This window comes from Sebastes fasciatus, chromosome 19 (genome assembly GCF_043250625.1).
Source record: "Sebastes fasciatus isolate fSebFas1 chromosome 19, fSebFas1.pri, whole genome shotgun sequence".
Classification (NCBI taxonomy): Eukaryota; Metazoa; Chordata; class Actinopteri; order Perciformes; family Sebastidae; genus Sebastes; species Sebastes fasciatus.
Window position 1 is genome coordinate 2,576,366 of NC_133813.1, and position 26,958 is coordinate 2,603,323.

Consider the following 26,958-nt stretch of genomic DNA (forward strand, 5'->3'; position numbering starts at 1 on the left):
CATTCATCATTCACAACACTAAATTGTCAATTTTTCAATTCACATGCAGTTTCATCACCTCCATTCCTCATGTTTATCATCATAATATAATATCTTTATTTATATATTATTTATCAAAACAAATTATCAAGTGCTTCACATAGCAAGAAAGAACACACAGAACATACATTATAGCAACACATAAAAACAGCAATACAAGTAGAGTAAGTAGATGAAATCAGGGAAAAGCGGTGCGATAAAAGTATGTTTTAAGCTTTAATTTAAAAGAAGCCTCTGACTCAGCCGAACGTATCATGGTTTGTAAGTCAGGGGAAAAGTTAATACCGGCTGGGGTCCTATAAGATACTTCAAAGTTAAAATATCAGGTTGCATTTTATACATCTTGTTCATTAATTTTCAGCACATTACTCCAGAAGAAGAAGATTACACTTAGTCCCCCTTTGTAGCATTTATAAGCAGTAAATAAACATTTAATAAGCGGTTTATAACACTCTGTAATGTAGATGTAAGTACATATAAGTGTTTATTAATGTATAACTATAACTCCTCCTGTGGACATCTAAACTGAAGGCTGCTGTATAAACAGACAATAAATGACAATATAATGAAAACACTTGAAATGTCTTTACAACTACATTAAAGTGTGTTATAACCTGTTTATTTAATGTTTATAAATGCTAAGTAGTACATGTACTTTTGCTGTGTGACACCGAAAAGAAAAATATCCACATGACAAGTTCATTTAAATGCTTCTTTTGATTTATTGTTAATTTCATCACAGTGCAAATACATTCACATTTAAGGCACGTGAGCCTCGTCAGTGCAAACACAAGGCACACGGGATCGGAGCGTTTCGTTTCATCATGTTACCTGGTGAAACTTCCAGCTCACAATTACAAAACACGCATCGAAAAATATCACAGCCCTTTTTATTCCATCTTCCTTTTTAATTAAAAAGGCTCAATAACATAAATGTCATCATTAATACTCCGTGTAAAATATCAAACAGCAGGATTAAAAATTAAAACAAAGTTGTGTGTGAGGCACAAAAGACTTCAACTTCTTTCATTAGAAGTTCTGCAGAGATAAAAGTTCAACAATATTTAAGAGCTGAACTCTAAATAAGTTCAGCTTAAAGAGACAGTTTGACATTTTGGGAAATATGAAGCTGCAGCTGGTTAAACGCTTAACATAAAGACTGGAAACAGCTCGCCTGGTTCTGTCTAAATGTTATAAAATCCACTTTGCAGAACCTCTAAAGCTCACCGATAAACACTTTATATCATGTTTGTTTAATTCACACAAAAACTGACATGTCAAAACATCAAATTGTAGTTTTATGGTTGTCTATGTCAAACTATTCTTGCCAAGAAACCGTTCCAAACATACCGTTAACCTCCGTTAAATTGCAAATTATCATTTTTACACTTCAGTTTTTGTTTTGAATTAAACAAACGAGACATAACGAGGTGATTAGTGAGCTTTAGAGATGCAGATAGGTGGATTTTGATATCTTTAAACAGCTGTTTTCACACTATTTTCTGTGCTAAGCTTTATACTGAACGGACAGACGTGACTTTCTGATGGCGGGTCCGTACAAAAACGTGTAAAAATACAAGTAATATTTATATAACTACAAGGATTATTTCTTATTTCCCAACCAAGAAATTGTTTGGCACAAAACCCCTCCAGTAAAACGCAGAAGTGGCCAGCTGTTTCCCCGTTTCCAGTCTTTATGCTAAGCTTGAGTGATATCGATCTTCTCAGCTAACTCTCTGCAAGAAAGCAAATAAGTGTATTTTCCCAAAATGTCGAACTCTTCCTTTAGAGATGATTGGATTAACAACAGCTAGTAAACCTTTGGTTGTGCATCATTTAAGAACAAAAAAAGTTGAGATGACATTTTGAACCCCGAACAGTCAGTAAAGAACAGAAGTTTATAGTGCAGTTTATATGCAGAGATCTGCACAATATGAACTGGGTGAGGAGTTTATCTCAAATATAAAAGAATAAAAAAACCCTAAGAACATTTTCACAGCAGATATTTTGACTCGTCGTCGTAAGAAAACTAAAGTAAACATTAAAGGAGAAGTTTGACAGTTTGGGAGATTCTGGTGGAGGGTCCGTACGAAAACGTGTATATCTCAAAACTTCAATTAATAGCCCGGCTCTTATTTGCTTCAATCGGTGAACTCAACCGGCGTCTATAGATATATTTCCCGGTGAAGAAGTCTCCTGGCGGCGAGGAGTGAAGCAGAGGGACCGTGACAAACTAGCGTATTTCCCAAAACGTCAAACGTGTCCTTTAACGACGGCTCCGTTCTATTCAAGTGTCCCAGTAAACCATGACAGAGTGACAGTGAGCCAGCATGCACAATACCAGGACCCTGAAACTGAAGCAGCTGAATAGAATCCAGCCATCATTTAACTTTTCCTGTTGAGACGAGTCAAAACGGGAAACAGGGTTATAAAAAAAGGTCGATCCAACCGTCACGCTTGTGGTAAAAGTTGACCAAACAAGTCGGATAAACCAACCCCATCTCGTAGAAATGGCAGCTTCCTGGCGTGCGTCGCTTCTTGGTTACTTGGTGTCGCGGCAGCTGTCGCCCTGACAGGACTGGAGCTTTATAAGCCGCTGGTTCATCGCCTGCAGGACGGCCGGATCCACCTTCTTCACGATGTTCTCCAGCTGGTGGGGGTCTGACGTCAGGTTGTACACTTCCACAAACGACTGGGGACACAAAGAAGAAGAAGAAGATGAGACGCTGAGTTTCGTCACATCTGTTAAAGGACTCAGATTACATGTACTGTATGTCGTCATGCTGTACCTCGCTGTCTGCAAACTCGCAGTATTGCAGGTTGTCTTTGCCGTCGAGGGTCCGGACGCAGGCGTAGGTGTTGTTGTAGGCGTCTTCGCACACGCAGTCTGGGAAACATTGCTGAAGAACAAAAGAATTATTCTCATTAAAAAAATATTTTTATGGGATACACGGTTGGCAAAATGAATACGGGTTAACTACATCTTTTTCTGTATATTCTTTATTAATTTATTTATTTTATGTTTTATTTATTTTGTTTATTTAATGATTTAATGTCATTTATTTATTTGTAACCCTTTAAAAAAAACGAGTAATTGATATGCAATATATATATATATACAAATAACAAAATATAACAGAATCATTTTTCATTTACTTTAACAGTTATCTTTTAATTTATTTCTGTATATATTCAATTCAATTCAATTTATTTTTATATAGCGTCAAATCAGAAAGGACTATAGGATATATGTATTTATTTTTTGCATTCAAATTACTCTATTTTTTTCTGTACATTTTAATATATTTTTTTCTATATAATGTAATTTATTTATTTTTTTGCATTTAAATTATTCTAATTTGTCTGTAAATTCTTAATTTATGTAATTTATTTATAATGTCATTTATTTATTTTTTGCATTTAAATTACTCTAATTTGTCTGTAAATTCTTAATTGATGTAATTTATTTATTTGTATATAATTTAATTTATTTAAATTTTATCCCTTTACTTTTCTTTATTCTTTTCCCTATTGCCTGTGCTATTCCTTGAAAGGCCAAGCTGTCAATCAACTAGCTTTGGGCGGGCCTTTCCTGCACAGGTTGAGTAGTCAATTCCTGCTCACATATACTCTATTTTAAATAAAAAATAATAAGTAATTTACATGCAAAAAATACATATATTTATTTTTTTATTAAAACTGCATGATGGCCTTAAAGGCCATCATGCAGTTTTAATAATGTGCTTTATGCTGTCTTGTGTTGAGGTTACGACAACATTGCTGCCAATCACAGGAACAGGATTAACAGGTTTATCTAAAAGTTTCCTCATGAACTGTTTTGGAGGATTTCAGTCTGAAGGTCACACCCTGTTTGATGTTTTTTTAATAGGTTTAAAGGGTAGAGTTTGTCCTGCTGTCATGTAATAGTAGACATTCAAATTCCCATTGATATTCCATTTCTGTTTGATAAATGACTTGAACAATGAACCGAAAGTCTTGTTGCTGATTGGTTTTCTGTTGATCAATAGTTAAACGTCTTATTGACAGATACTCACGGACAGTCCGGGGCCCAGTTTGGGACAAGCAGGATCTGTAGTCGGATGTCCCTCTCCGTTGTATTCGACGAGGAAGAAGGGACGGGCGGTGCCGTTACGCAGCGACGGGGCCTGACAGGAAGACAAGTTTACTTTTTTTAAGACTGAGGAAACGGTAACATTTAGGAAAAGATGTAAAGAAGCAGCTGACCATCTGAGAGAGGAACGACTGTCCGTCCACGTTCACGGTGGACAGGTTGACACCAGATATGTCCAGTATGGTGGGAGCCAGGTCGATGTTCAACACCGGAGCCTGAAGGAACAGAAATCATCTTAAAACAGACTGAAAATAAGGATTAACAGATCAAACTATGTGTGTGTTTGTCAGACCTGCAGCGTCTGCTTGGGTTTGATGCCAGGACCGCGGACCATGAGCGGGACCCTGATGTCAAACTCATACAGCTGCCTCTTATCAATGGGCAGAGAGAACTGACCTGAGAACAGCGAGGACATTGGGATTACTGTGAGGCAGGAAATATACACGGTATTAGATGATCAGAGGACCAGAGGACGGACTCGGACCTGTGTGGTAGCCGTTGTCGGAGGTGTAGAAGATGTAGGTGTTGTCCAGCTCCTTGATGCTCTCCAGCTTTTTGACCAGCAGCTCCACCATGTCGTCCACAGATAACAGCGTCTGCCACCTGCAGGACGCGTCGACATTTACATTTCTTAAAGAGGCTTTTTAACGCAACTCATTTCTTTAATGCATTAACGCAACCTGTGATTTTTAGGTTGTAGCGAGCTCAGCGTTAAAGCTAGAGTGAAGATACTGGCATCATCTGAAACTAGAAAGCCTGATGAATCCATCGGTACAAACCATGTCAGACTAGCTGATCATGAAGGAGGTTAAATAACGCTCCAAACGTACGCAACATTTTGGTGAGGAAAAACTGTCATGTCCATTTCCAAAGGTGTCCCTTGACCTCTGACCTCCAGTTCAGTGAATGTAAATGGGTTCTATGGGTACCCACGAGTCTCCCCTTTACAGACATGCCCACTTTATGATCATCACATGCAGTTTGGGGCAAGTCATAGTCAAGTCAGCACACTGACACACTGACAGCTGTTGCTGCCTGTTGGGCTGCAGTTTGCCATGTTATGATTGGAGCATATTGTTTTATGCTAAATGCAGTACCTGTGAGGGTTTCTGGATCAATATCTGTCATTGATTTGTGTTGTTAATTGATTTACAATAATAAATATATACATACATTTTGCATAAAGCAGCAGATTTGTCCACTCCCATGTTGATAAGAGGATTAAATACCTGATAAATCTCCCTTTAAGGTTCATTTTGAACAGATAAAAAAAATGTGTGATTAATTTGTGATTAATCGCGATTAACTATTTGAATTGATTGACAACCCTAATTCAAATATAACCTCTAGTTAATCAGAATTGATGAGATATTTCAGTCTAAACCAACGTGAGAGACCTGTTCATCAGTTGTACCTTTGCCTGTAGGCGCTGTCCAGGTAGGTGAGGGTGGTTTCTGGCATCGGGTTGACCGGCTGACGCAGCAGCCAGTGTTTGTCCTGAAACACACACAAATACAGATTATATATGTATATATATCTGTTTAATTTTCCCTTTTATTTATTTGTTTTTATGAATACTTAATACTATTTTTATTAATATAGACAGCCCCCTCGTTTGCATGATGAGGAAGAAATGCATAAAGAAATGTGTAAAGAAAAGAATACAGAAATAAATAAATTTAGGGAAATAGATAAGGGGTGAAATGCAAAAGGAAAATCGTGCTTAAATAAATAAATTTAAAAATGAATATAAAAAAAATGCAAAAATTAATAAATAAATCTAAATGAAAGGCAAAAGTAAACACATAAATCTAAAATAAAAAATAAATAAATACATAAACAAAAGGGAAAGTTAAACAGAAGTGTAAATGAATAAGGGAATTAATACAAAGATAAATAAATAAAAAAGCAAATTAAAACAGAAATATCAATTTATGTCACAATTTATCAATTAATTAATGAATATGTTTATTTAAAATATTATTTTTGCTGTATTTAATGACATATATTTATTTATTTTGTATTATTATTATTTCTATTATTTTTTATATATATATATTAAAAAAACAGCTATCATATTTAATCATGTTTGATGTCAACTCTTGGACACACCTTCCCTGGTTTGTCGAAGCTGCCGTCTCGAGGGGCTTTAACGTCGCTGAACTCCTTCTGGTACTGCGGCGCCGCCGTCCAGGGCGAGTGAGGCGCTGGAGGAGACAGCATCAGGAAGAAGGGATGCTGGGGACTCCTGTCATCCAGGAAGTGGAGGGACCGGTTCGTCTGGTTCCAGGAATAATAAAACGAGACTGAGTACATGTCTCATTTGATTAAAGACTAGAGATGGGGAGATAAACAACAACAACAACAGCAGCGTCGTCGTTGTTTGTCTGAATCAGGATCAGATACGAGGAAACAGACAGTGATGGTGTTTAAACGACTTCAGGAGAAACTCAGCTAGAGTGAGCTGAGAGAACAGCTGATGGAGGGATGATCTGTGAGTCATTATCACCACAGGATGTGTAACAACAGCTGGTCAGATGCTGCTAAACACACGCTGTTAGATGTGACTGATGCGCCCACGCTGTGTTACATCAGCCCTTTCAATGCTCACACTACTAATGAACTCTTTATGAAACTAAACGTCGTGTCAATAAGTCAGACGAACTACATGTTTCTGCCCTTTTTCATTTAAATTTCAATCCGGTTTTTTGTTTGTTCTTGTAATACTGAAAAGCTTAAATGTTTGTAACTACTATTTTGCTGTAAAGATGTACAGTATACCTGATAGAGGCCTACGATCCTTAGACCCTGTCCTGCTTAATGCACCAAAAACTCAGATAAAGATGTACCATGAAGCCGTTTTCTGACGACTGACATCACTTGAGGCTTTTAAGCGACTGATAAAAACTCTCCTTCAATTTCAACGTTATTGTCCCCGAGGGGAAATTTGTCTTGCCGCTAGGTAACACACCGAGACGTAGGCACACGCTGTCAGGTACATGAATACATCAAGTGACAACAGGAAACCCGTAATAACCATCATCATCATCATCAGTCCCCGGTAGTTAAATGGAGAACTAATAATCAATTGGGTCATTTGGTGGGAGAAATAAAGGACATGTTTAGCATTTGGGAGTCTAATGGTCCGTGTCCACAGAGGCATTTTGTGATCACCTCAATTCCCAGGATCGTACGCTTGATGTGCTTCCACCTGATTGGACGAACGCTTTCCCTCCGTGTGCTGCTCCCAGCTTTCAAACCGGAACCAACACGGCGGCTCGTTTGGAAACTTTTTTATCTCTTATTTTACGAAAAGAGAAGTTCAGCGAAATGTGTTTCTAAAAACATTTTGTGTATAAATAAGCCATGCAGTCGCTGAATCTGTCTTTATTTTAGATCGACAACAGTTAGTTTAAAAGTTTCTAGGGAGTTTCCAGAGGCAGCGAGTCGCCTCAGGCGCCCCTGATTTGCATAAATTAGCCTAGACATCAACTTTATGCAAATGAGGAGCAGCCAATGTGACGCTCAGTCACTCGAAACGCAACACTACGCTACCAGAATGCATTGTGTGACGACCCCTCCCCACCACTAGGTGTGTGTTGGCTCGCTGGTCTCTTTTGTTTCTTGCAGGCTCTGGTTGAGGCGGGGACATGAGGACATGATGGGTTGATGAGCTACACCTGGGCCCGGTGTAGCGCTGACTATAAAACCCTCTTCGCCATTCAGAACGCGCTCTCTCTACATGCACGCACATCTCTCCATGCATGTGGACATCGCGGCGCGGCTATTCTTCCTCTTTTTCTATATGCACTCACACACACGCATCCATGCACTCCTACACCACTGATTACTGATAATGATCTATACATTTATTCATGAATTTAGTGTTTTGTAAATAAACTCTGTTACTTTTTGCATTTACCTCGTCTCCACTCCCATTTTTGTTGCAACCTAAGAGCCGGGTTGTAACAATTGCATGGCTGCTTACATAGACAACTAGAATGGGAAGTGTGTAAATGATCCTGTGGACATGAAGCATAAATCCCCGTCCGGAGGGTAGGACCTCCGTACAGACGATGAGGAGGACACTGTCAAATATCTTGAGCCTTAGAAAGCGCTCTCTTATGGAAGATATGAGACAGATCAGGAGGTTTAACACCAATGATCTTACTGGCAACCTATTGAGAGAGATTACCAAACCAAGTAATAACAGATAAGGTGATAGCTGACTCTACCATGTAGTCTTAGTCTTGTTTAATCTGCCGCCCCCAACTTTATTGAAGTGCAACACTAAATCAAAGAACCTTGTCTTTGATTTAGTGTTGCTGATAAAAGTACAATCATTACTGAAGCTCATTTACGAGCCAGCAGTGAAGGTGACAAGAGAAAGTTCAGCTCTCGTAAACTGTATTTACAGCAGAATAAACAGCTGGTTACGCAGAAAGACTCATCAGTCACCTGATGAGGACGACCTGCAGCATGAAACCACGTTCTCTTTACACATCCATGAACAGAAGACATTTAAATAAAAACACAAAGAAGCCAAACGTCTTCATTCAAACACTCTAAAATATACTTAAAAAGGCATTAAATTAACTCATTAATAGCCTGTTTGGTTGCCGTTCTAGTCCACCATCCAGCTGTTGATGATTAATCGTTCAAACTGCTGACTGGCAGACAAAGAATGTCGTATTTCTGTGACAGCAGCTGATTCAGACAGTTTGGAGGTCTTATATCGTCCCATAAACCCTCACACACGTGTCCCTATAGATGTCCTAATGCATGACATACTGCTGAGAGACAGTCATTGACTTACTATGAGGTCTGTGAGGTAGTCCTTCTCATAACTGTCTCCGTGCTTTTCTTCTTTGCCGTTGACTGAAAGCGTGTAGTTGTAGTACTGCGAGTTCCCCACCTGTAAGCATAAAGCAGAGGCTGTGACAACAGAAGTACCTGGAAATACACAGTAGTAGTACTTGTGTGTGTGTGTTTGAGTGTGTGTGTGTGTGTGTGTGTGTGTGTGTGTGTGTGTGTGTGTGTTTGAGAGAGACTCACCAGTGCATGCCACTGGTCCCAGCCAGGTGGAACATGGCCGACGTCTCCTTCGTCTTTCTTTCCGTACTGATGGCAGAAAAAAATAAATAGTATATGGTATATAGTATATAAGTCTAATGCAGTGAGGGCCAAAGAGACAATGTACTACGGAGTATTAGGGCCACATTGAGGGGAAAAACATCTGAGATTTACAGAATAAAGTCATTATTTTAGGAGAATAAAGTCGTAATATTATGAGAATAAATTTGTAATATTACGAGAATAAATTTGTAGGTCTACAAGAAGAAAAAAATAACATGTAAAGTACTACTTTATAATATTACGACTTTTTTTTCTCGTAAACTTCTGAATTTATTCTTGTAATATTATGACTTTATTCTCTAAATCTCAGATTTATTTTTTTCCTCAATGTGGCCCTAATACTCCGTCGTACCGTCGTACCGTCGTACCATAGACCTACAACAATGATAAATAAAAATGAAAATGTAAACAAAAGAAGTTATTCATTTACACTCATTTTTTTAAAAAATCCAGATGAAAAGTCAGAGGATCACCAGAGTTATTATAATTCCTCCTGAAGGGAACACGAATGATGAACAGAACTTCATGACAATCCATCACATGGTTGTTGAGATATTTTGAGTCTGGCCACGTTGAGAAGCTAGCATGGCTAAAAGAACACTGTTGTTGATAAGATGACTCAGATTCTGCAGTATGAAGATTGTGATAGTGTGTTACAGGAAGCAGACGTGGTTGAGGCTGCTGCAACAGCTCCGCCCCAGGTGGCTGAAGGTGGTTGAGGGCAGCTATATCTGTACAGAGAGCTACAGGAATGAGTCCTAAACCCAGAAATGAGTTAGCATTTCAGCACCTTCGGTTCCCACGTCTGGTAGTCAGTGGGTTTTTAGATAGATGCCTGAAATAAGGTCTGTTGTTAACACAAGCTGAAGAGATTTTAACATAAAATACATCAATAAAAATCTCACTGAAACCTATATGCGTCTTAAACAAGCGGCTAAATGAGACGACTAAACGTCATCACGCCGACTCGTCTTCCTTTACAGCCTCGTTGTGTTTACTCACGCTCATGTGACCGTGGTGTAGTTTGTTTATAGCCTAATGTTATCTTTTTACTTGTGGTTACTGCATTTAAAAAATCATAAAGTGGTGTTCGTGTGTGGAGATTATCTTGCTGAACAAAACGTGTGAGTATCATAACAATGTGTTTGCCACAGAGTTTATTGTCTGCAATAATCCAAAACCCAATGGAACAATCTCATTGGCTGTTTGTGGAGGGAACCAGGGTGACGCTAACTTCCTGGTTAACACTCTGTCATCCTGTTACACGTGGCCCTGAGAGGCCCCGACCCGACAACACTGACTGAATTACACCAACAACTACTGGATGGCTTTCCATGAAACACTCAAACTGTCCTCCTCAGGAAGATGTAATGACGTTGGTGACCCCTTAATTTTTCATCTAGCGCCACCATGAGGTTGATATTTCTGCTTTTGAACCACAGACTGTAGATAAGAAGTGGGCGTAGTCACTGTGACGTCACCTATTGGTTTGTGGACTTCCGTTTTGAAGCCTCGAGTTCAGCATTTTAGCCGTCGCCATCTTGTTTTTTTGCAACCAGAAGCGACACGAGGGGGCGGAGCTAAGAACAACCGAACGCTGAATCATTTAAATTTTCAGGCGACCAAAATGTTATAATAAACTTTGATAAACTGAAATCACACTGTGAAAGGGTTAAAGTTGTAAAACGAAAACACAGACAATTCCCAGACCGGACAACGCCGTGGTAGCGACCTGTCAATCACAAGGTAGCCCCGCCCTAAAGCATCCCCTGCTTTATGGTCTATTTGACTCTAAATGGGACCATAAGTTACTAAATGAACATCATGCTGTATTGAAGAAGACTTCAAACTAGAGATTGAGACCATAAACTCATGTTTACAATGTTTACTGAGGTAATAAATCAAGAGAGAAGTAGGCTCATTTTCTCATAGACTTCTATACAATCTGACTTCTTTTGCAACCAGAGGAGTCGCCCCCTGCTGGCTGTTAGAGAGAATGCAGGTTTAAGGCACTTCAGCATTGGCTTCACTTCTCAGACCCGGAGGTTGACCGCTGGTTTTGAGTGAAATTAGACTCTTAGTACTGTTGTGAAAGTGCCCAACCACCATATGTTGAACCCAGAACTTTTATAAACTGTTCAAACCTGGTTGAGATATTTGCCAGCGAAGAAGGTCTGGTACTTCTGCTTGCTGAGGTAGATTGGGAAGGCCGAGGTCTCGGGTCCTTTCTGCCACAGCGTGCTGGAGCAGTTCCCAGTCAGCGAGTTGTTCCTCACCATGTGGTTGTGGGGGTACTGACCCGTCAATATGCTGCTCCGGCTGGGGCAGCACAGCGGCGAGACTGTAAACTTTAACGGGAGGAGGAGGAGGAGGAGGAGGAGGAGGAGGAGGAAGCGAGAGCGGCGACAGAGGAAGAGGAAGAACACGGGGGGACGGAGGGGGAGAAAAACAGATGATGAAAGAGATGCGTGACAGCGGAGAGGAGGATGTAACTCAGTTTTCAGTTTCAACATCTTAAAACATGTGAAATCATAGGTGAGTGGAAGAAACACTCCTTTACTTTAAGTACAGAAGTATTATCAGCTACATCTACTTAAAGTATCATCAGTTAAAGTACTCATTGTGCCCGTACAGAAAAAAACCCCGCAAACACCGGAGTTTTAAAACTAAACTGGGGTCAGCAGCGTTTTCTCCGTCTTAGGGGCTCGAAAACGCCGGAGTAGCAAAAGTTCTGCATTTTAAAACGTATTAGTGTGGATGTAGCCTAAGTTTCAGTTTTAAGACTGTTCAGTAATCTTTGCTTCTTTGTGAAATGAAACTTGAGAAGTTTAGAGGGGAAATTACTGTGCTGACAACTCATCTGTTCATCTGCTGACACCTCATGTGCTGAAATCTGAAGTAGGGCTGTCACGAGAACCGATACTTTGGTACCAAGTCGATGCCAAACTTCTGAAAATGTCCTTGAGATTATAGAAAACCCTCCCTGATAACGCTACGCTGAGAACAACAAATCCACGTTGAAATCGGCAGGAGGAGAGCTGGTTAGAATATTAATCTGAAAAGTATCAAAAACTGTCCATTAAATGTAGTGGAGTTGAAGTATTAAGTGGCATAAAGTGGAAAGTAAAAGTACCTATAAATTGTACTTAGGTACAGTACTTGAGTAAATGTATGTGTATACTTTCAGCTGGGTAAATGTACTTACAGCATTCACAAATGTTGCTCCTGCGTCTCCTATTAAGGCTTTAGCTTTCTTCATGGGGGTCTGCAGAACAGAAACAAGAACGGTTACAACATGTGAATGAGCTCAGATTACGGCTCTATAAAAAATAAATGAAAGTGGAAATGATAAAAAATTAAGATGGTTTTTCTAATGGATTTCCACTTTAATGAACAATTATATAACATGACAAATAGAATTCAGAAGAAAACTTCATCTTTCGTGGGAAGAGTGTCGCCATGTTGCAGTATTAGCATGTGACGTCACGAGAGTGCTTGTTGGCTCGGCACAGTTACAAAAGCACTACTTTATTCTATAACAGGTGATTTATGTGGATATTTAGGTGATAAAAACACCATAAAGTGTGATAATATGACTAAATTTAATGCTAGGTTGCTATAAACACACATGTACAGGTGTGTTTTACAGGTGGCAGCATTAGAAGTCACTATAAACTCTTTTAAGATCAATAACTGGTGATTTATGTGGATATTAAGAGGATAAAAACACCATAAAGTGCAATAAGATGACTCCAAACTTAATGCTAGTTTGCTAATAACACACATTTACAGGTGAGTATTTACAGGTGTGTATTTACAGGTGAGAGCATCAGAAGTCACTATAAACTCTTTTAAGATCAATAACAGGTGATTTATGTGAATATTAAGGGGATAAAAACACCATAAAGTGCAATAAGATGACTCCAAACTTAATGCTAGGTTGCTATAAACACACATTTACAGGTGTGCATTTACAGGTGAGTATTTACAGGTGAGTATTTACAGGTGAGAGCATTAAGAAGTCACTATAAACTCTTTAAGATCAATACCAGGTGATTTCTGTGCACTCACCATGCCCCCCAGATGAACATCCTGGTCGTCGGTGAGGATGAGGATGATGTTGCTCGGTTTGTTACCTGCAGCAGCAGCAGCAGCACACTTGACGCAGCAGGTGAGCAGCAGCAGCAGCAGCAGCGTGAGGAGTCTCTGCCTGGTTCTGGGGGGTCCAGATCTGCTCCTCGAAGCTGCCATTATGCCCACAGCTGCACCACTAACTCACTCTCTGGTGGAGGACTGGAGTTTCGTTTCCTGCTCTGTGGAGGGTGTAGTGTAGTGTGGAGGGGGTGTAGTCGTTGTGCAGCTGGACAGAGAGTGAAGTTTGAGGAAGTGGAGTCGAGTTGTTGGAGGTCATATGATCAGTGACTGAGAGGGGAGGAGTAAACACTGAGGACACACTGTACAACCAACCTGATGAGCACTACAACTACTTTATATATTAAAAAAAACAAGATTGATATATTACTCACTTTTAACAACTCCAATTTGATATAATTAATTATAATTAATTAATAATTTAAAATATATATAATCTGGTTAACATCTTAGCAAAATATAAAATATAAAAATAATATAAAAAATAAATGAAATAAAATATAATTAAATAATTCATAATTTCTCAATAAAGTAAAAAAAATCCCATTGATTTAAAAAGTACAACATGGAGTTTAAATTAAGAACCTTTAAAATAAAAAGATATCAATAAAGATTTAAATATTACTAAATATCTGGGCAGATGAAATTTATATAATTAATTTGATTAATATATTGGCAAAATATTATATACATAAAATCAAAACAATACCCTCCTCTTATACTTATAATGATACCAATTTGACTACTATTAAAACCAAAAAATTATAAATTGGCAAAAACTATTTACTTAAATGTATTGAATTGTATTGTATTGCATTTTCTCAATAAAGTAAAAAAAAAAAAAAATTTAAAAACAACAACATCTGACTTTATATTAAGAACTTTTAAAATAAAAAGATATCAACAAAGATTTATATATTACTCACTTTTAACAACCCCAATTGCTCAGCAGATGACATTTGAAATTATTAATTATAATTAATTAATAATAATAAAAATATATATTTTGATTAACATCTTAGCAAAATATTCTAACAATATAATGAAAAAAACTCAGATTAAAATCTGATTATTTAGTGTCTGCTAAACAAATTGATTTGATTTTTCATATTATTTTTATGCTGCAAAATATATTTACTGCATTTTTTGTAATGAAAAATTGGATCATGTATGCTCCAAGTAATGCTTTTGTATTAAATAAAAAAATTAATTAAATTAAATATAATTAAATAATTCATAATTTCTCAATAAAGTAAAAAAAAATCCCATAAATTAAGAAACTACAACATGGAGTTTATATTAAGAACCTTTAAAATAAAGATTTATATATTACTAAATTTCTCAGCAGATGAAATTTATATAATCATTTGATTAATATATATTGGCAAAATAATATATACATGAAATTAAAAAATACCCTCCTTTTGTACTTTTAATGATACCGATTTTATTTGACTACTTATAAAACCCAAAAATTATAAATTGGCAAAAACGATTTACTTAAATGTATTGTATTGCATTTTCTCAATAAAAAAATCCCATAAATTAAAAAACAACAACATGGACTTTATATTAAGAATCTTTCAATTAAAAGATATCAAAGATTAATATATTACTTATTTTTAAAAAAACAGTTTCTCAGCAGATGAAATTTATATAATTAATTTGATTGATATCTTAGCAAAAATAATTGGCAAAAACTATTTATTTTATTGTATTGTTTTTTTCAATAAAGTTAAAAAAAATCAATTAAAAAACAACGACATGGACTTCATATTAAGAATCTTTGAATTAAAAGATATCAAAGATTGATATATTACTCACTTTAACAACCCCAATTTCTCGGCAGATGACATTTGATATAATTAATTATAATTCATTAATAATTAAAAATATATATAATTTGATTAACATCTTAGCAAAATATAATATTAATATAATGTAAAAAAACTCAGATTAAAGTCTGATTATTTAATGTCTGCTAAACTAATTGATTTGATTTTTAGATAATTAGTTTCCAGTCGGAACTATTTTGATGCCGCGCAGGAGGAGCCGGCGCAGCCACACAGCTGCATCCGGTTTCACTCCTGCTCAGAAGAAGTCTGCAGCTTTCTCTTTTCTGTTTCTGTGGTTTCTTTCTTTCTTTCCTGCTAACCTACTTCAGAGAAACACAACCGTTACCTTAGACACCTGAACTTTAATACCTCTTAGCATTTTATAAATGTTAATGAGTATTTTGATGTTAATTTAGCTTCATAAGAGGAAGATAGCAGAGAGTAAACTAAGATGATGTCAAAACAAACTAAAAGCTAGTTAGAGTTTCTTATGGAAGACATGAGTGGACATGTCAGCAGGCGTGTTATCTGATAGTTTAACGTTTTATTTAACAACAGAGGGAACCATGGTGCCATTAAAGAGGAGGAAAGTCTCCTCAGCTGCTGGGAGTACTGGGAACACTGGGAACACTGGGAGTACTGGAGATAAAGTGAAGTTCCCTCAGCTGGTTCTGTTCCTGTTGGAGAGGAAGATGGGATCCAGTCGAAGAGCTTTTCTGTCTCAGCTCGGTCTGAAGAAAGGATTCCAGCTGGAGGAGATGTTCAGGTAAAACTTGAATGATCCCAAGCTGAGAAATGAAAGTGTATAATACAGATAACTAAGTACTTTAACTCAAGTACTGTACTTAAGTATATATTTGAGGTACTTGTACTTTACATAGATAGATAGATATATGTACTTTATTGATCCCAAATTGGGAAATTCTTGTGTTACAGCAGCAGCTTATCCAGACATTGCACAGGAACAGAAAATATACACATTAAAATATACATATCAACACTATGCATACAATTAGAATACGCTATAAATATACTACTACCATTATCTTAGAAAATATTAACATTAATATAAAATAAATATAAATGAATAATAAATAAATGCAAAAATAAATAAATAAATGTAAAAAAAATTAATGAATGAATTTATTTTATTAATTTATTATTTCGTTGCATTTATTTGTTTATTGTTGCATTCATTTTATATTTATTTTTTAATGTATGTATGTATTTATTTACTTATTTGTTTATTTATTTATGCACGGTTTACCCTTTCCATTTCAACCCTTATCTTGTTTATTTCTGTATTCTTTTCTTTATGAATTTCTATTCACATTTATTTTTACATTTATTTATGCATTCCTGCAACATTATGCAAATGAGGGGGATGTCTATATTAATCAAAAAATAGTATTACGTATTAAAAGTATTAATACAATTAAAAAGTAGTAAGTTTTAATAAAAATAAATACATAATAAAAAATAACAAAATTGGAAAATTAAAGACAAGAGGAAATAAATAAGCCAATTAATTCAAAGATCAATAAATAAAGAAGCAAATTAAAACAGAAATATCCATTTATATGACATTTTATCAATTAATTAATTAATGGCTATGTTTATTTTTTATATTATTTTTGCTACATTTAATGACATTTATTTATTTATCAAGTAATTTATTTATTTATTTTTTAATGTGGCAGGTTTCGTCCTCCACAGTGTCTCACCTGCAGCTACAGTTATGATGTCTGTGCGTCACATGTTGAATATCGTCTTTCACAGTGAGACCGTCACACATGTAGTTTCTGAGAACAACTCTGGTGATGAGGTCAGAGCGTGGATGGACTCGCAGGTCGGAGGTCAAACACCTGCTCACCTGCTGGACATCAGCTGGTACACAGAGAGCATGCAGGCTGGACGTCCTGTCGAAATACTGGACAGACATAAACTACAGGTACATTTTACTTTACTCAGACCCAGACTCATATTTATCAAATGTCAAACCTCTAAGAATTACACTAAAGAATCCTCCAGTAATTAATAATAATAATAATAATAATACATTTTTGGGTGAACTATTCCTTTAATCCGTCTGTGTCTTTCAGGAGCAGCAGAATAACGAAGCGGAGGTCGTGGTGTTTTCTGTTCCCAGCTACGCGTGTCAGAGAAGGACCACGCTGGACAACCACAACGCCGTCCTCACCGTATGTCCCCCCAAGCCAACACAGATCTCATATATCACACCTACAACACTGATGTTAGCTCTAAAATAAATCACATTTGTCAGGATGCTTTGTCGCTGCTGGCTGAAAACGCCGAGCTCAGTGACGAGGAAGGACGAGGTGTCGCATTCCGACGGGCCGCCGCCGTGTTGAAGGCTCTCCCCAAACCGGTGACGGGCGTGACGCAGCTCAGAGGGCTTCCGTGTCTCGGAGGACATTCACTCAGAGTCATCAAGGTCAGCAGAAAAATTACAACACATTTTTGGATCTATTTATCATCACACTCAAAGAAGTTCTAAGAATACATTTTTATTCTCTTGTAGGACATTTTGGAGAACGGAGCGTCGAGTGAAGTTGAATCTACGAAGCAGTCTGAGCGGTTTAAAGCTGTGAAGGTATGTCAGCTGTTTTACCCATAAACTGTAAATCGATAAATAAATAAATATGTCATTAAATGTAGCAAAATTAATATTAAGAATAAATGTAGCCATTAATTAATTGATCAAAATGTGACATGAATTGATATTTCTGTTTTATTTACTTTTTATTTTTTATTTATTTATTTACTCCTCTGTTTAATTTTCCCTTTTATTTAATTTTTTTATGAATACTTTTAACACTTAATACTATTTTTATTAATATAGACAGCCCCCTCGTTTGCATGATGAGGAAGAAATGCATAAAGAAATGTGTAAAGAAAAGAATACAGAAATAAATACATTTGGGGAAATAAACAAGGGGTGAAATGCAAAGGGAAAATCGTGCATAAATAAATTAATTTAAAAATGAAAAAAAAAATGAAAAAATGAATACATAAATATAAATGAAATGCAAAAATAAGTACATAAATCTAAAATAAAAAATAAATAAATACATAAACAAAAGGGAAAGTTAAACAGAAGAGTAAATGAATAAGGGAATTAATACAAAGATAAATAAATAAAAAAGCAAATTAAAACAGAAATATCAATTTATGTCACATTTTATCAATTAATTAATTAATATGTTTATTTAAAATATTATTTTTGCTATATTTAATGACATTTCTTTATTTTTTTATTATTATTTCTATTTTTATATATATATATATATATCTCTTCAGTTCCCCGTCAGAAAGGGCTGTCTGACAGCGAGGTAAAGCGGTGAATATATTCTAAATATAGTGTACACTTAAACTGATATTGAACATCCAAGCTATTCCTTTAAGGGGATTAGTGTTTCTCAGATTCCCTGTTATTAAATCCTGATCTGTATCACACAGTTTTTGTTTATATCACGATGTGTATTTCAGGTTTTAACAGGTATTTTTGGAGTTGGAGTGAAAACAGCAGAGCGATGGATCAGAGAGGGGATAACCAGCCTTCAGCAGCTGCAGGACTCAGATCAAACACTCAATCGAGCTCAACAAGCAGGTGTGTGTTTGTGTCCTGATGCTGAAGTCTGCGTTCGCTCTGTAGTGAATTCTCTCTGAATGAACAGTTTGTTTGTTTGTTGTCTCAGGTCTGGAGCACTATGACGACCTCAACCAGCCGGTCACTAAGGCGGAGGCTGACGCCATCGCAGAGGTTGTGGAGGAAGCCGTCGTGTCTGTGTTACCAGGGGCACGGATGACTCTGATCGGAGGATTCAGGAGGTAGAAGAGCAAACACTCACTCTCATGACCTTCACAGGTTAAATAGAAGGTTAAAAAGACATTTCAATTTATCGAATATGTGAATAATAATTATCGATATGTGAATGAAAAAATGGGTTCTCTGGGTACCCACGAGTCTCCCCTTTACAGACGGAAGAAAATGAATAAATAGGAAAATAAATAAACAAATTAAAAAAAATTATACATATATATTTTTTTAAATGTATTTATTTATTTTTTTCTGATCCACTTATTTTTTATTATTACTATTTATTTATTTAGCTTTTATTATTTATACGGAATTGAAATTGATTTTCGATGAAAATATTTTAGTAAAAAATTTGAAATTAAATTAATTAATAATGATAATATAATAATAATAATAATAATAATAATGGGTTCTATTGGTACCTGCCAGTCTCCCCTTTACAGACAGAAGAAAATAAATAAATAAGTAAATAGATAAACAAATAATAAAGAAAATCATTATATTTATTTTTCTTCTGATCCAATTAATTTTGATTATTATTATTAAGCTATTTATCTTTAGTTATTTATATGTAAGCATTTACGTTACGCTAGATGTCCAGTGTTTGTTACATTTTGTGTATGAATGTTTGCATAAAAGTGGAAAAAAATAAATGAAAATATTTAAATAAAAATAAACATATATAATAATAATAATAATAATAATAATAATAATAATAATGATAGTGGGTTCTCTGGGTACCTGTGAGTCTCCCCTTTAGAAAATAGATTAAAAAAAAACAAATAATACATAAAATTATATATATATTACTTTTTAAAATGTATTTATTTATTTTCTTCTGATCCACTTAATTTTTAGTACTATTTAGTTATTTATCTTTAGTTATTCATATGTAAGCATTTACTCTATTCAATGAAAATACATTTAGAAAAATAATAATAATAACAATAGTTATTATTAACTAGTTCCTCCTGTTTTATTAGGATGAAATCTTATTAATTTACTTAAAACTTTAATATTTGCGTAGCGATTTAACAGCAACATCACTGCTGACCTTCTCTCCAGAGGAAAGCTGACGGGCCATGACGTGGACTTCCTGATAACTCACCCAGAGGACGGCAGAGAGGAGGGACTGATGCCGAAAGTCGTCTCCCGGTTGGAATCACAGGTGAGTTATTTTGATAGGTGATTATTTTAATAATCTGGATTCACATAAACCACATCCTCCGTCTCTCCAGGGTTTCCTGTTGTACCAGAAAACTACCAGGAACTCCTACCTGGAGGCGAAGGACGGTCCTGCTCGACCCGCCTCCAACATGGACCGCTTCGAGAGGTGTCTCTCCATCTTTAAACTGTCCGAGGAGGACGGGCGAGGAATGACGCGGCCGGAGACGGAAAACACACCCGAGGACGCGAGCGGCGTTGTGGCCCCCTCGCAGGTCAAAGGTGAAGCACTCAAACCGTGGAGAGCGGTGAGAGTGGACCTGGTGGTCTCTCCCATCAGCCAGTTTGCTTTTGCTCTGCTGGGCTGGACCGGATCCAAGGTGACCTTTCATAAAGTACCAGGTATAGGTGATACTGTATAGAGTTAATAATACTTCCACTGACTCCAGTGTTGTGTGCAGTTGTTTGAGAGAGAGCTGCGACGCTGGGCGGGACACGAGAAGGCCATGTCTCTGAGCAGCCACGCTCTCTACGATAACAAACAGGTAAAACACATTTCATCTGTTTTCTTGCACAGTTAGTAGGATGTCTTTTTGTCTGGACCGCAGACAATAAATTAATAAATAATAATAATAAAAATGAAGTGTATCACAAGAAAATGAATACATAAATAAAATAGATATTTTTTTATTTTATAATTAATTATATATATATATAATTATAAAATAAAATAATAAAAATAAAAATATATACAATAATTATATATAATTATTTTAAAAATAATAATAATAATATTATTTTTTAAATAATTATATATATATATATATAATTATTTTAGAAATAACTAATATATTTTTTAAATAATTATATATATATATCCATCCATCCATCCATCTTCAACCGCTTATCCGGGATCGGGTCGCGGGGGCAACAGCTCCAGCAGGGGACCCCAAACTTCCCTTTCCCGGGCCACATTAACCAGCTCTGACTGGGGGATCCCGAGGCGTTCCCAGGCCAGAGTAGAGATATAATCTCTCCATCTAGTCCTGGGTCTTCCCCGTGGTCTCCTCCCAGCTGGTCGTGCCTGGAACACCTCCCAAGGGAGGCGCCCAGGAGGCATCCTTGCTAGATGCCCGAACCACCTCAACTGGCTCCTTTCGACGCAAAGGAGCAAGGACTCTACTCCGAGTCCCTCACGGATGACTGAGCTTCTTACCCTATCTCTAAGGGAGACGCCAGCCACCCTCCTGAGGAAACCCATTTCGGCCGCTTGCACCCGCGACCTCGTTCTTTCGGTCATGACCCAACCCTCATGACCATAGGTGAGAGTAGGAACGAAGATTGAACGGTAGATCGAGAGCTTTGCCTTCCGGCTCAGCTCTCTTTTCGTCACAACGGTGCGGTAAAGCGAATGCAATACCGCCCCTGCTGCTCCGATTCTCCGACCAATCTCACGTTCCATCGTCCCCTCACTCGCGAACAAGACCCCGAGATACTTAAACTCCTTCACTTGGGGTAAGGACTCATTCCCTACCCGGAGTAGGCAAACCACCGGTTTCCTGCTGAGAACCATGGCCTCAGATTTAGAGGTGCTGATTCTCATCCCGACTGCGTCACACTCGGCTGCGAACCGATCCAGTGAGTGCTGGAGGTCGCAGACCGATGATGCCAACAGGACCACATCATCTGCAAAAAGCAGCGATGAGATCCTCAGCACACCGATCTGCAAACCCTCCTCCACCCGACTACGCCTCGATATCCTGTCCATGAATATCACGAACAGGATTGGTGACAAAGCGCAGCCCTGGCGGAGGCCAACCCCCACCGGAAACGAGTCCGACTTATTGCCGAGGATCCGAACACAGCTCTCGCTTTGGGCGTACAGGGATTGGATGGCCCTGAGAAGTGCCCCCCTCACCCCATACTCCCGCAGCACCCCCCACAGTATCTCCCGGGGGACCCGGTCATATGCCTTCTCCAAGTCCACAAAACACATGTAGACTGGATGGGCATACTCCCAGGCCCCCTCCAGGATCCTTGCGAGAGTGAAAAGCTGGTCCGTTGTTCCACGGCCAGGACGGAATCCGCATTGTTCCTCTTCGATCTGAGGTTCGACTATCGGCCGAACCCTCCTTTCCAGCACCTTGGAGTAGACTTTACCAGGGAGGCTGAGCAGTGTGATACCCCTGTAATTGGCACACACTCTCTGGTCCCCCTTTTTGAAAAGGGGAACCACCACCCCGGTCTGCCACTCCTTAGGCACTGTCACCGACTTCCACGCGGTGTTGAAGAGACGTGTCATCCAAGACAGCCCCTCCCCACCCAGAGCCTTCAGCATTTCTGGGCGGATCTCATCAACCCCCGGGGCTTTGCCACTGTGGAGTTGTTTGACTACCTCAGTGACTTCCACCAGGGTAATTGATGATGGTCCCCCATCAGCTTCCAGCTCTGCCTCTACCATAGAGGGCGTATTGGTCGGATTCAGAAGTTCCTCAAAGTGCTCCTTCCACCGCCCGATTACCTCCTCAGTTGAGGTCAACAGTGTCCCATCCTTACTGTACACAGCTTGGATGGTTCCCCGTTTCCCCCTCCTAAGGTGCCGGATGGTTTTCCAGAAGCACTTTGGTGCCGACCGAAAGTCCTTCTCCATGGCTGCTCCGAACTCCTCCCACACCCGCTGCTTTGCCTCCGTCACGGCAGTGGCTGCTGCTCTTCGGGCCCGTCGGTACCCTGCAACTGCCTCCGGAGACCTCCGAGATAACATATCCCGGAAGGCCTCCTTCTTCAGTCGGACGGCTTCCCTGACCACCGGTGTCCACCACGGTGTTCGAGGATTGCCGCCCCTTGAGGCACCTAAGACCTTAAAACCACAGCTCACCGCCGCAGCTTCAGCAATGGAAGCTTTGAACATCGTCCACTCGGGTTCAATGCCCCCAACCTCCACAGGGATGCCAGAAAAGCTCCGCCGGAGGTGTGAGTTGAAGATCTCTCGGACAGGGGCCTCCTCCAGACGTTCCCAGTTCACCCTCACTACGCGTTTGGGCTTACCAGGTCTGTCCAGAGTCTTCCCCCACCCTCTGACCCAACTCACCACCAGATGGTGATCAGTTGACAGCTCCGCCCCTCTCTTCACCCGAGTGTCCAAAACATGCGGCCTCAGATCAGATGATACGATTACAAAATCGATCATCGACCTTCGGCCTAGGGTGCTCTGGTACCACGTACACTTATGAGCATCCTTATGTTCGAACATGGTGTTCGTTATGGACAATCCATGACTAGCACAGAAGTCCAACAACAAACGACCACTCGGGTTTAGATCAGGGAGGCCGTTCCTCCCAATCACGCCACTCCAGGTGTCTCCATCGTTGCCCACGTGCGCGTTGAAGTCTCCCAGGAGAACTATGGAGTCCCCTACTGGAGCCCCATACAGGACTCCATTCAGGGTCTCCAAGAAGGCCGAATACTCCGAACTGCTGTTTGGTGCATACGCACAAACAACAGTCAGAGTTTTCCCCCCCATAACCCGAAGGCGTAGGGAGGCGACCCTCTCGTCCACCGGGGTAAACTCCAACGTAGCGGCACTCAGCCGGGGATTTGTGAGTATCCCCACACCCGCCCGGCGCCTCACACCATGGGCAACTCCAGAGAAGAATAGAGTCCAACCCCTATCCAAGAGTACGGTTCCAGAACCGAGGCTGTGCGTAGAGGTAAGCCCTACCAGATCCAACTGGTAGCGCTCCACCTCCCGCACAAGCTCCGGCTCCTTCCCCCACAGAGAGGTGACGTTCCACGTCCCCAGAGCCAGCCTCTGCCGCCCGGGTCCAGTCCGTCGAGGTCCCTGGCCTTCACTGCCACCCGTGTGGCAGCGCACCCGACCCAAGCGGTTCTTCCTGCAGGTGGTGAGCCCACAGGATGGAGAGGAGGGGGGTGCCACGTTCCTTTTTCGGGGTATCCCCGGCCGGGCTCCGTGGCAAGCCCGGCCACCAGACGCTCGTTGACGGGCCCTCCGTCTGGGCCTGGCTCCAGACGTGGGCCCCGGGCTTCCTCCGGGCCGGGTAACTCCTCCTCTGCCTCGTGTCGTCATTGGGTTTTTTGTGAACCATTCTTAGTCCGGCCCCTCACCTAAGACCAATTTGCCATGGGAGACCCTACCAGGAGCACGAGGCTCCAGACAACACAGCCCTCAGGGTCATAGGGACACACAAACCTCTCCACCACGTTAAGGTGATGGTTATATATATATAATTATTTTTTAACTATTTATTATTATTATTATTATTATTGTTATTATTATAATTATTTAAAAAAAAAAAAATATTATTTTTAAAATAATTATGTATAATTATTTTTTTTAAATTAAAATATTATATTTTTTATTTATGTATTTATTTTCTTCTGATCCACTTTTTATTAATTTTTATTATTATTATTTAGTTATTTAGCTTTAGTTATTTATATGTAAGCATGTACGGTACACTAGATGTCCAGTGTTTGTTACATTTTGTGTATGAATATTATAAATATAATAATAAGCGTTTTCATTATAGATAAATCTTGTTTTTATTATTCTTACAGTGTAGGTATCTGAGAGCTACGTCAGAGGAGGAGATATTTGCTCATCTCGGTCTGGAGTACGTTCCTCCGTCAGAGAGAAACGCCTGAAAACACCTGATGAGCTCCGACGGGAGGAACAAGCAGCAGGTACCATGTGAGGGTTTGAACCTGCAGACAGGAGCGTTGATGTAGCCTCGGCTGGGTGTCAGACCCAAAACACACCTGTAAAGAGAGCTTCAGAGTTTAAACATTTATCAGACACCAAAACACACTGCAAGTTCATAATATTATGAGACACAATGTGATAACTCTGGAAAGTTATCAGCAGTTATTTTATCTTTCGTTGCAGAAATCACAAGTTAAACCAAGTAGGTTTGTTCACAGACAAGGAGTCTGCCGTGGTGTCAAAATAGTAAGAGAAAATAAAAATACAGCAAAAGTAAAGAGTCATATATAACAAGAAGTATGAACAATATTTATATATATATATTATATATAATATTTATATATATAAATGTGTCAAATATATTCGTTTTTAAAATTGAAGGAGCTGTACAGTCAATTTACAAAATATTGCCGAAGAAATTCAGCTTTCACGTTACAAAGTAATCTACTGTTTTTGCACGCCGGATGAACTTTTTACTGGATAAACAACTTCTTTTTTGCTGGTCAACGCTGCGTTTTGTGGAGGGATCCTTCTGCACCGCCGGGCCGGACTCATTCAAATGAACGAGAGCTGCTGCGTTTTTAATCGTCTTTTATGGTCCGAAGCTGTGACCAGTTTGTTTTTACCTCTTCAGTCCAACATTGAGATGAACTGATTGATTGATGAATCAATTAATTGCACTTGTAGTCGAGCTTTGTAGGGAAACTACTGTATAACACTGTGGTAGAAGACGTTTAATTATGAAGTTCCCAGTTTATTAGGTACACCTACAGCTAAAAGTAATACTAGTCTAATACTTAGAAACCTGGGTTAGCTTTTAAATTGCTTTTTTTGCGGTAAATTGGTTGTTTGTCTAGTTTTTATCACTTTTACTTACCTGTTTTTATTACACTTTTATTCAGGTCTTGTTTTTATTTATGTTTTTGATGTTTTTACAAATAAAGTTGATTATTATTATGATGCAACAGTCCTGTAATAAATCTTTCGTGAAGGATATGATGTGTGAAACAGTTTTAGATATGTGTTGATTCAAAGGAAGGATCATTTTGGAGGAAGTAGCTACTAGTTACAGCTGCAGGTGTACCTAATAAACTGACAACTGAGTGTAGGTATCCTCATTTAAACATTAATACGTGCTGTGATCTTGCTGCTACCTCTATAACACGAGTGCCTGTAAATTAATCTGCTGGACTGTTAAATCTGTTTTTTATATTTTGCAATAAAAGAAGTACGAATTCAGTTTTAAAGGATCCGTCTGGAGATCTTCTAGATTTCTCATAAACATGAACCTCATGGTGGCGCTAGAGGAGAAGTCGGGATTCATCCTCAATAAAATGTCATGGTTCTTGGTTGTTTGTACTTTTATATTTTAGTACAACTCGTAGTACTTCACGTCTAGCAGGACATGTTTTACGTCTGTTGTTTTACCGTCTGTGTAAAAGGAGTATTTCCCCACATACATGTCACAGCTGTGTTCTACTCACATGTATTCTGCAACGTCCTCTCTTATCTGCACATTCACTCAAGAGGAAACCACACAGCAGAGATACCACACAGTGAAGGGAACATGTAGTCACTTACTAAAGTACACTGTAAAAAAAAAAAAGTGTAAATTAACGGAAATTTTCCGACAGCAGAGGCGCCAGAAAAACGTCTGTTAAAAAACGGAAAAATACTGTCCATTAAATAACATAAATAAACTACTGATACTTTAAGCACATTCAGATGATAATACTTTTGCACTTAAGTGGAGTTTGAATACAGGACTTTCACTTGTATCTGAGTATTTTTACATCGTCGTAATGGTACTTTTACTTTAGTTAAAGTTCTGAGTATACTTCTTCCACCAGTTTGTCCCGCTCATTATTTCCTCTTTAACTTTTACTCATGACTCATGATATTTTTAAAGGAATATAATAAGTACATAAAACGTGGT

The 26,958-nt window shown here is 38.5% G+C and overlaps 2 protein-coding genes across 2 annotated transcripts; one reads left to right on the forward strand and one right to left on the reverse strand.

The window, feature by feature from the left end:
* Window positions 1–741: 741 nt before the first annotated feature.
* gnsb (glucosamine (N-acetyl)-6-sulfatase (Sanfilippo disease IIID), b) lies at window positions 742–13,690 on the reverse strand. Its single transcript, XM_074618611.1, has 13 exons — window positions 13,379–13,690; window positions 12,513–12,572; window positions 11,452–11,655; window positions 9,227–9,292; window positions 8,988–9,086; window positions 6,284–6,451; window positions 5,586–5,668; window positions 4,656–4,774; window positions 4,464–4,567; window positions 4,285–4,386; window positions 4,095–4,205; window positions 2,829–2,939; window positions 742–2,731 (listed from the first exon to the last, which is right to left on the reverse strand). Exons 1-13 carry the CDS (start codon window positions 13,556–13,558, stop codon window positions 2,582–2,584), a joined length of 1,557 nt encoding a protein of 518 aa, XP_074474712.1. The 5' UTR covers window positions 13,559–13,690; the 3' UTR covers window positions 742–2,581.
* Window positions 13,691–15,519: 1,829 nt separating this feature from the next.
* polm (polymerase (DNA directed), mu) lies at window positions 15,520–26,378 on the forward strand. Its single transcript, XM_074617859.1, has 11 exons — window positions 15,520–16,060; window positions 17,074–17,245; window positions 17,397–17,495; window positions 17,579–17,749; window positions 17,837–17,908; window positions 18,805–18,925; window positions 19,014–19,146; window positions 20,201–20,303; window positions 20,374–20,679; window positions 20,761–20,844; window positions 24,878–26,378. Exons 1-11 carry the CDS (start codon window positions 15,804–15,806, stop codon window positions 24,962–24,964), a joined length of 1,605 nt encoding a protein of 534 aa, XP_074473960.1. The 5' UTR covers window positions 15,520–15,803; the 3' UTR covers window positions 24,965–26,378.
* Window positions 26,379–26,958: the final 580 nt, after the last annotated feature.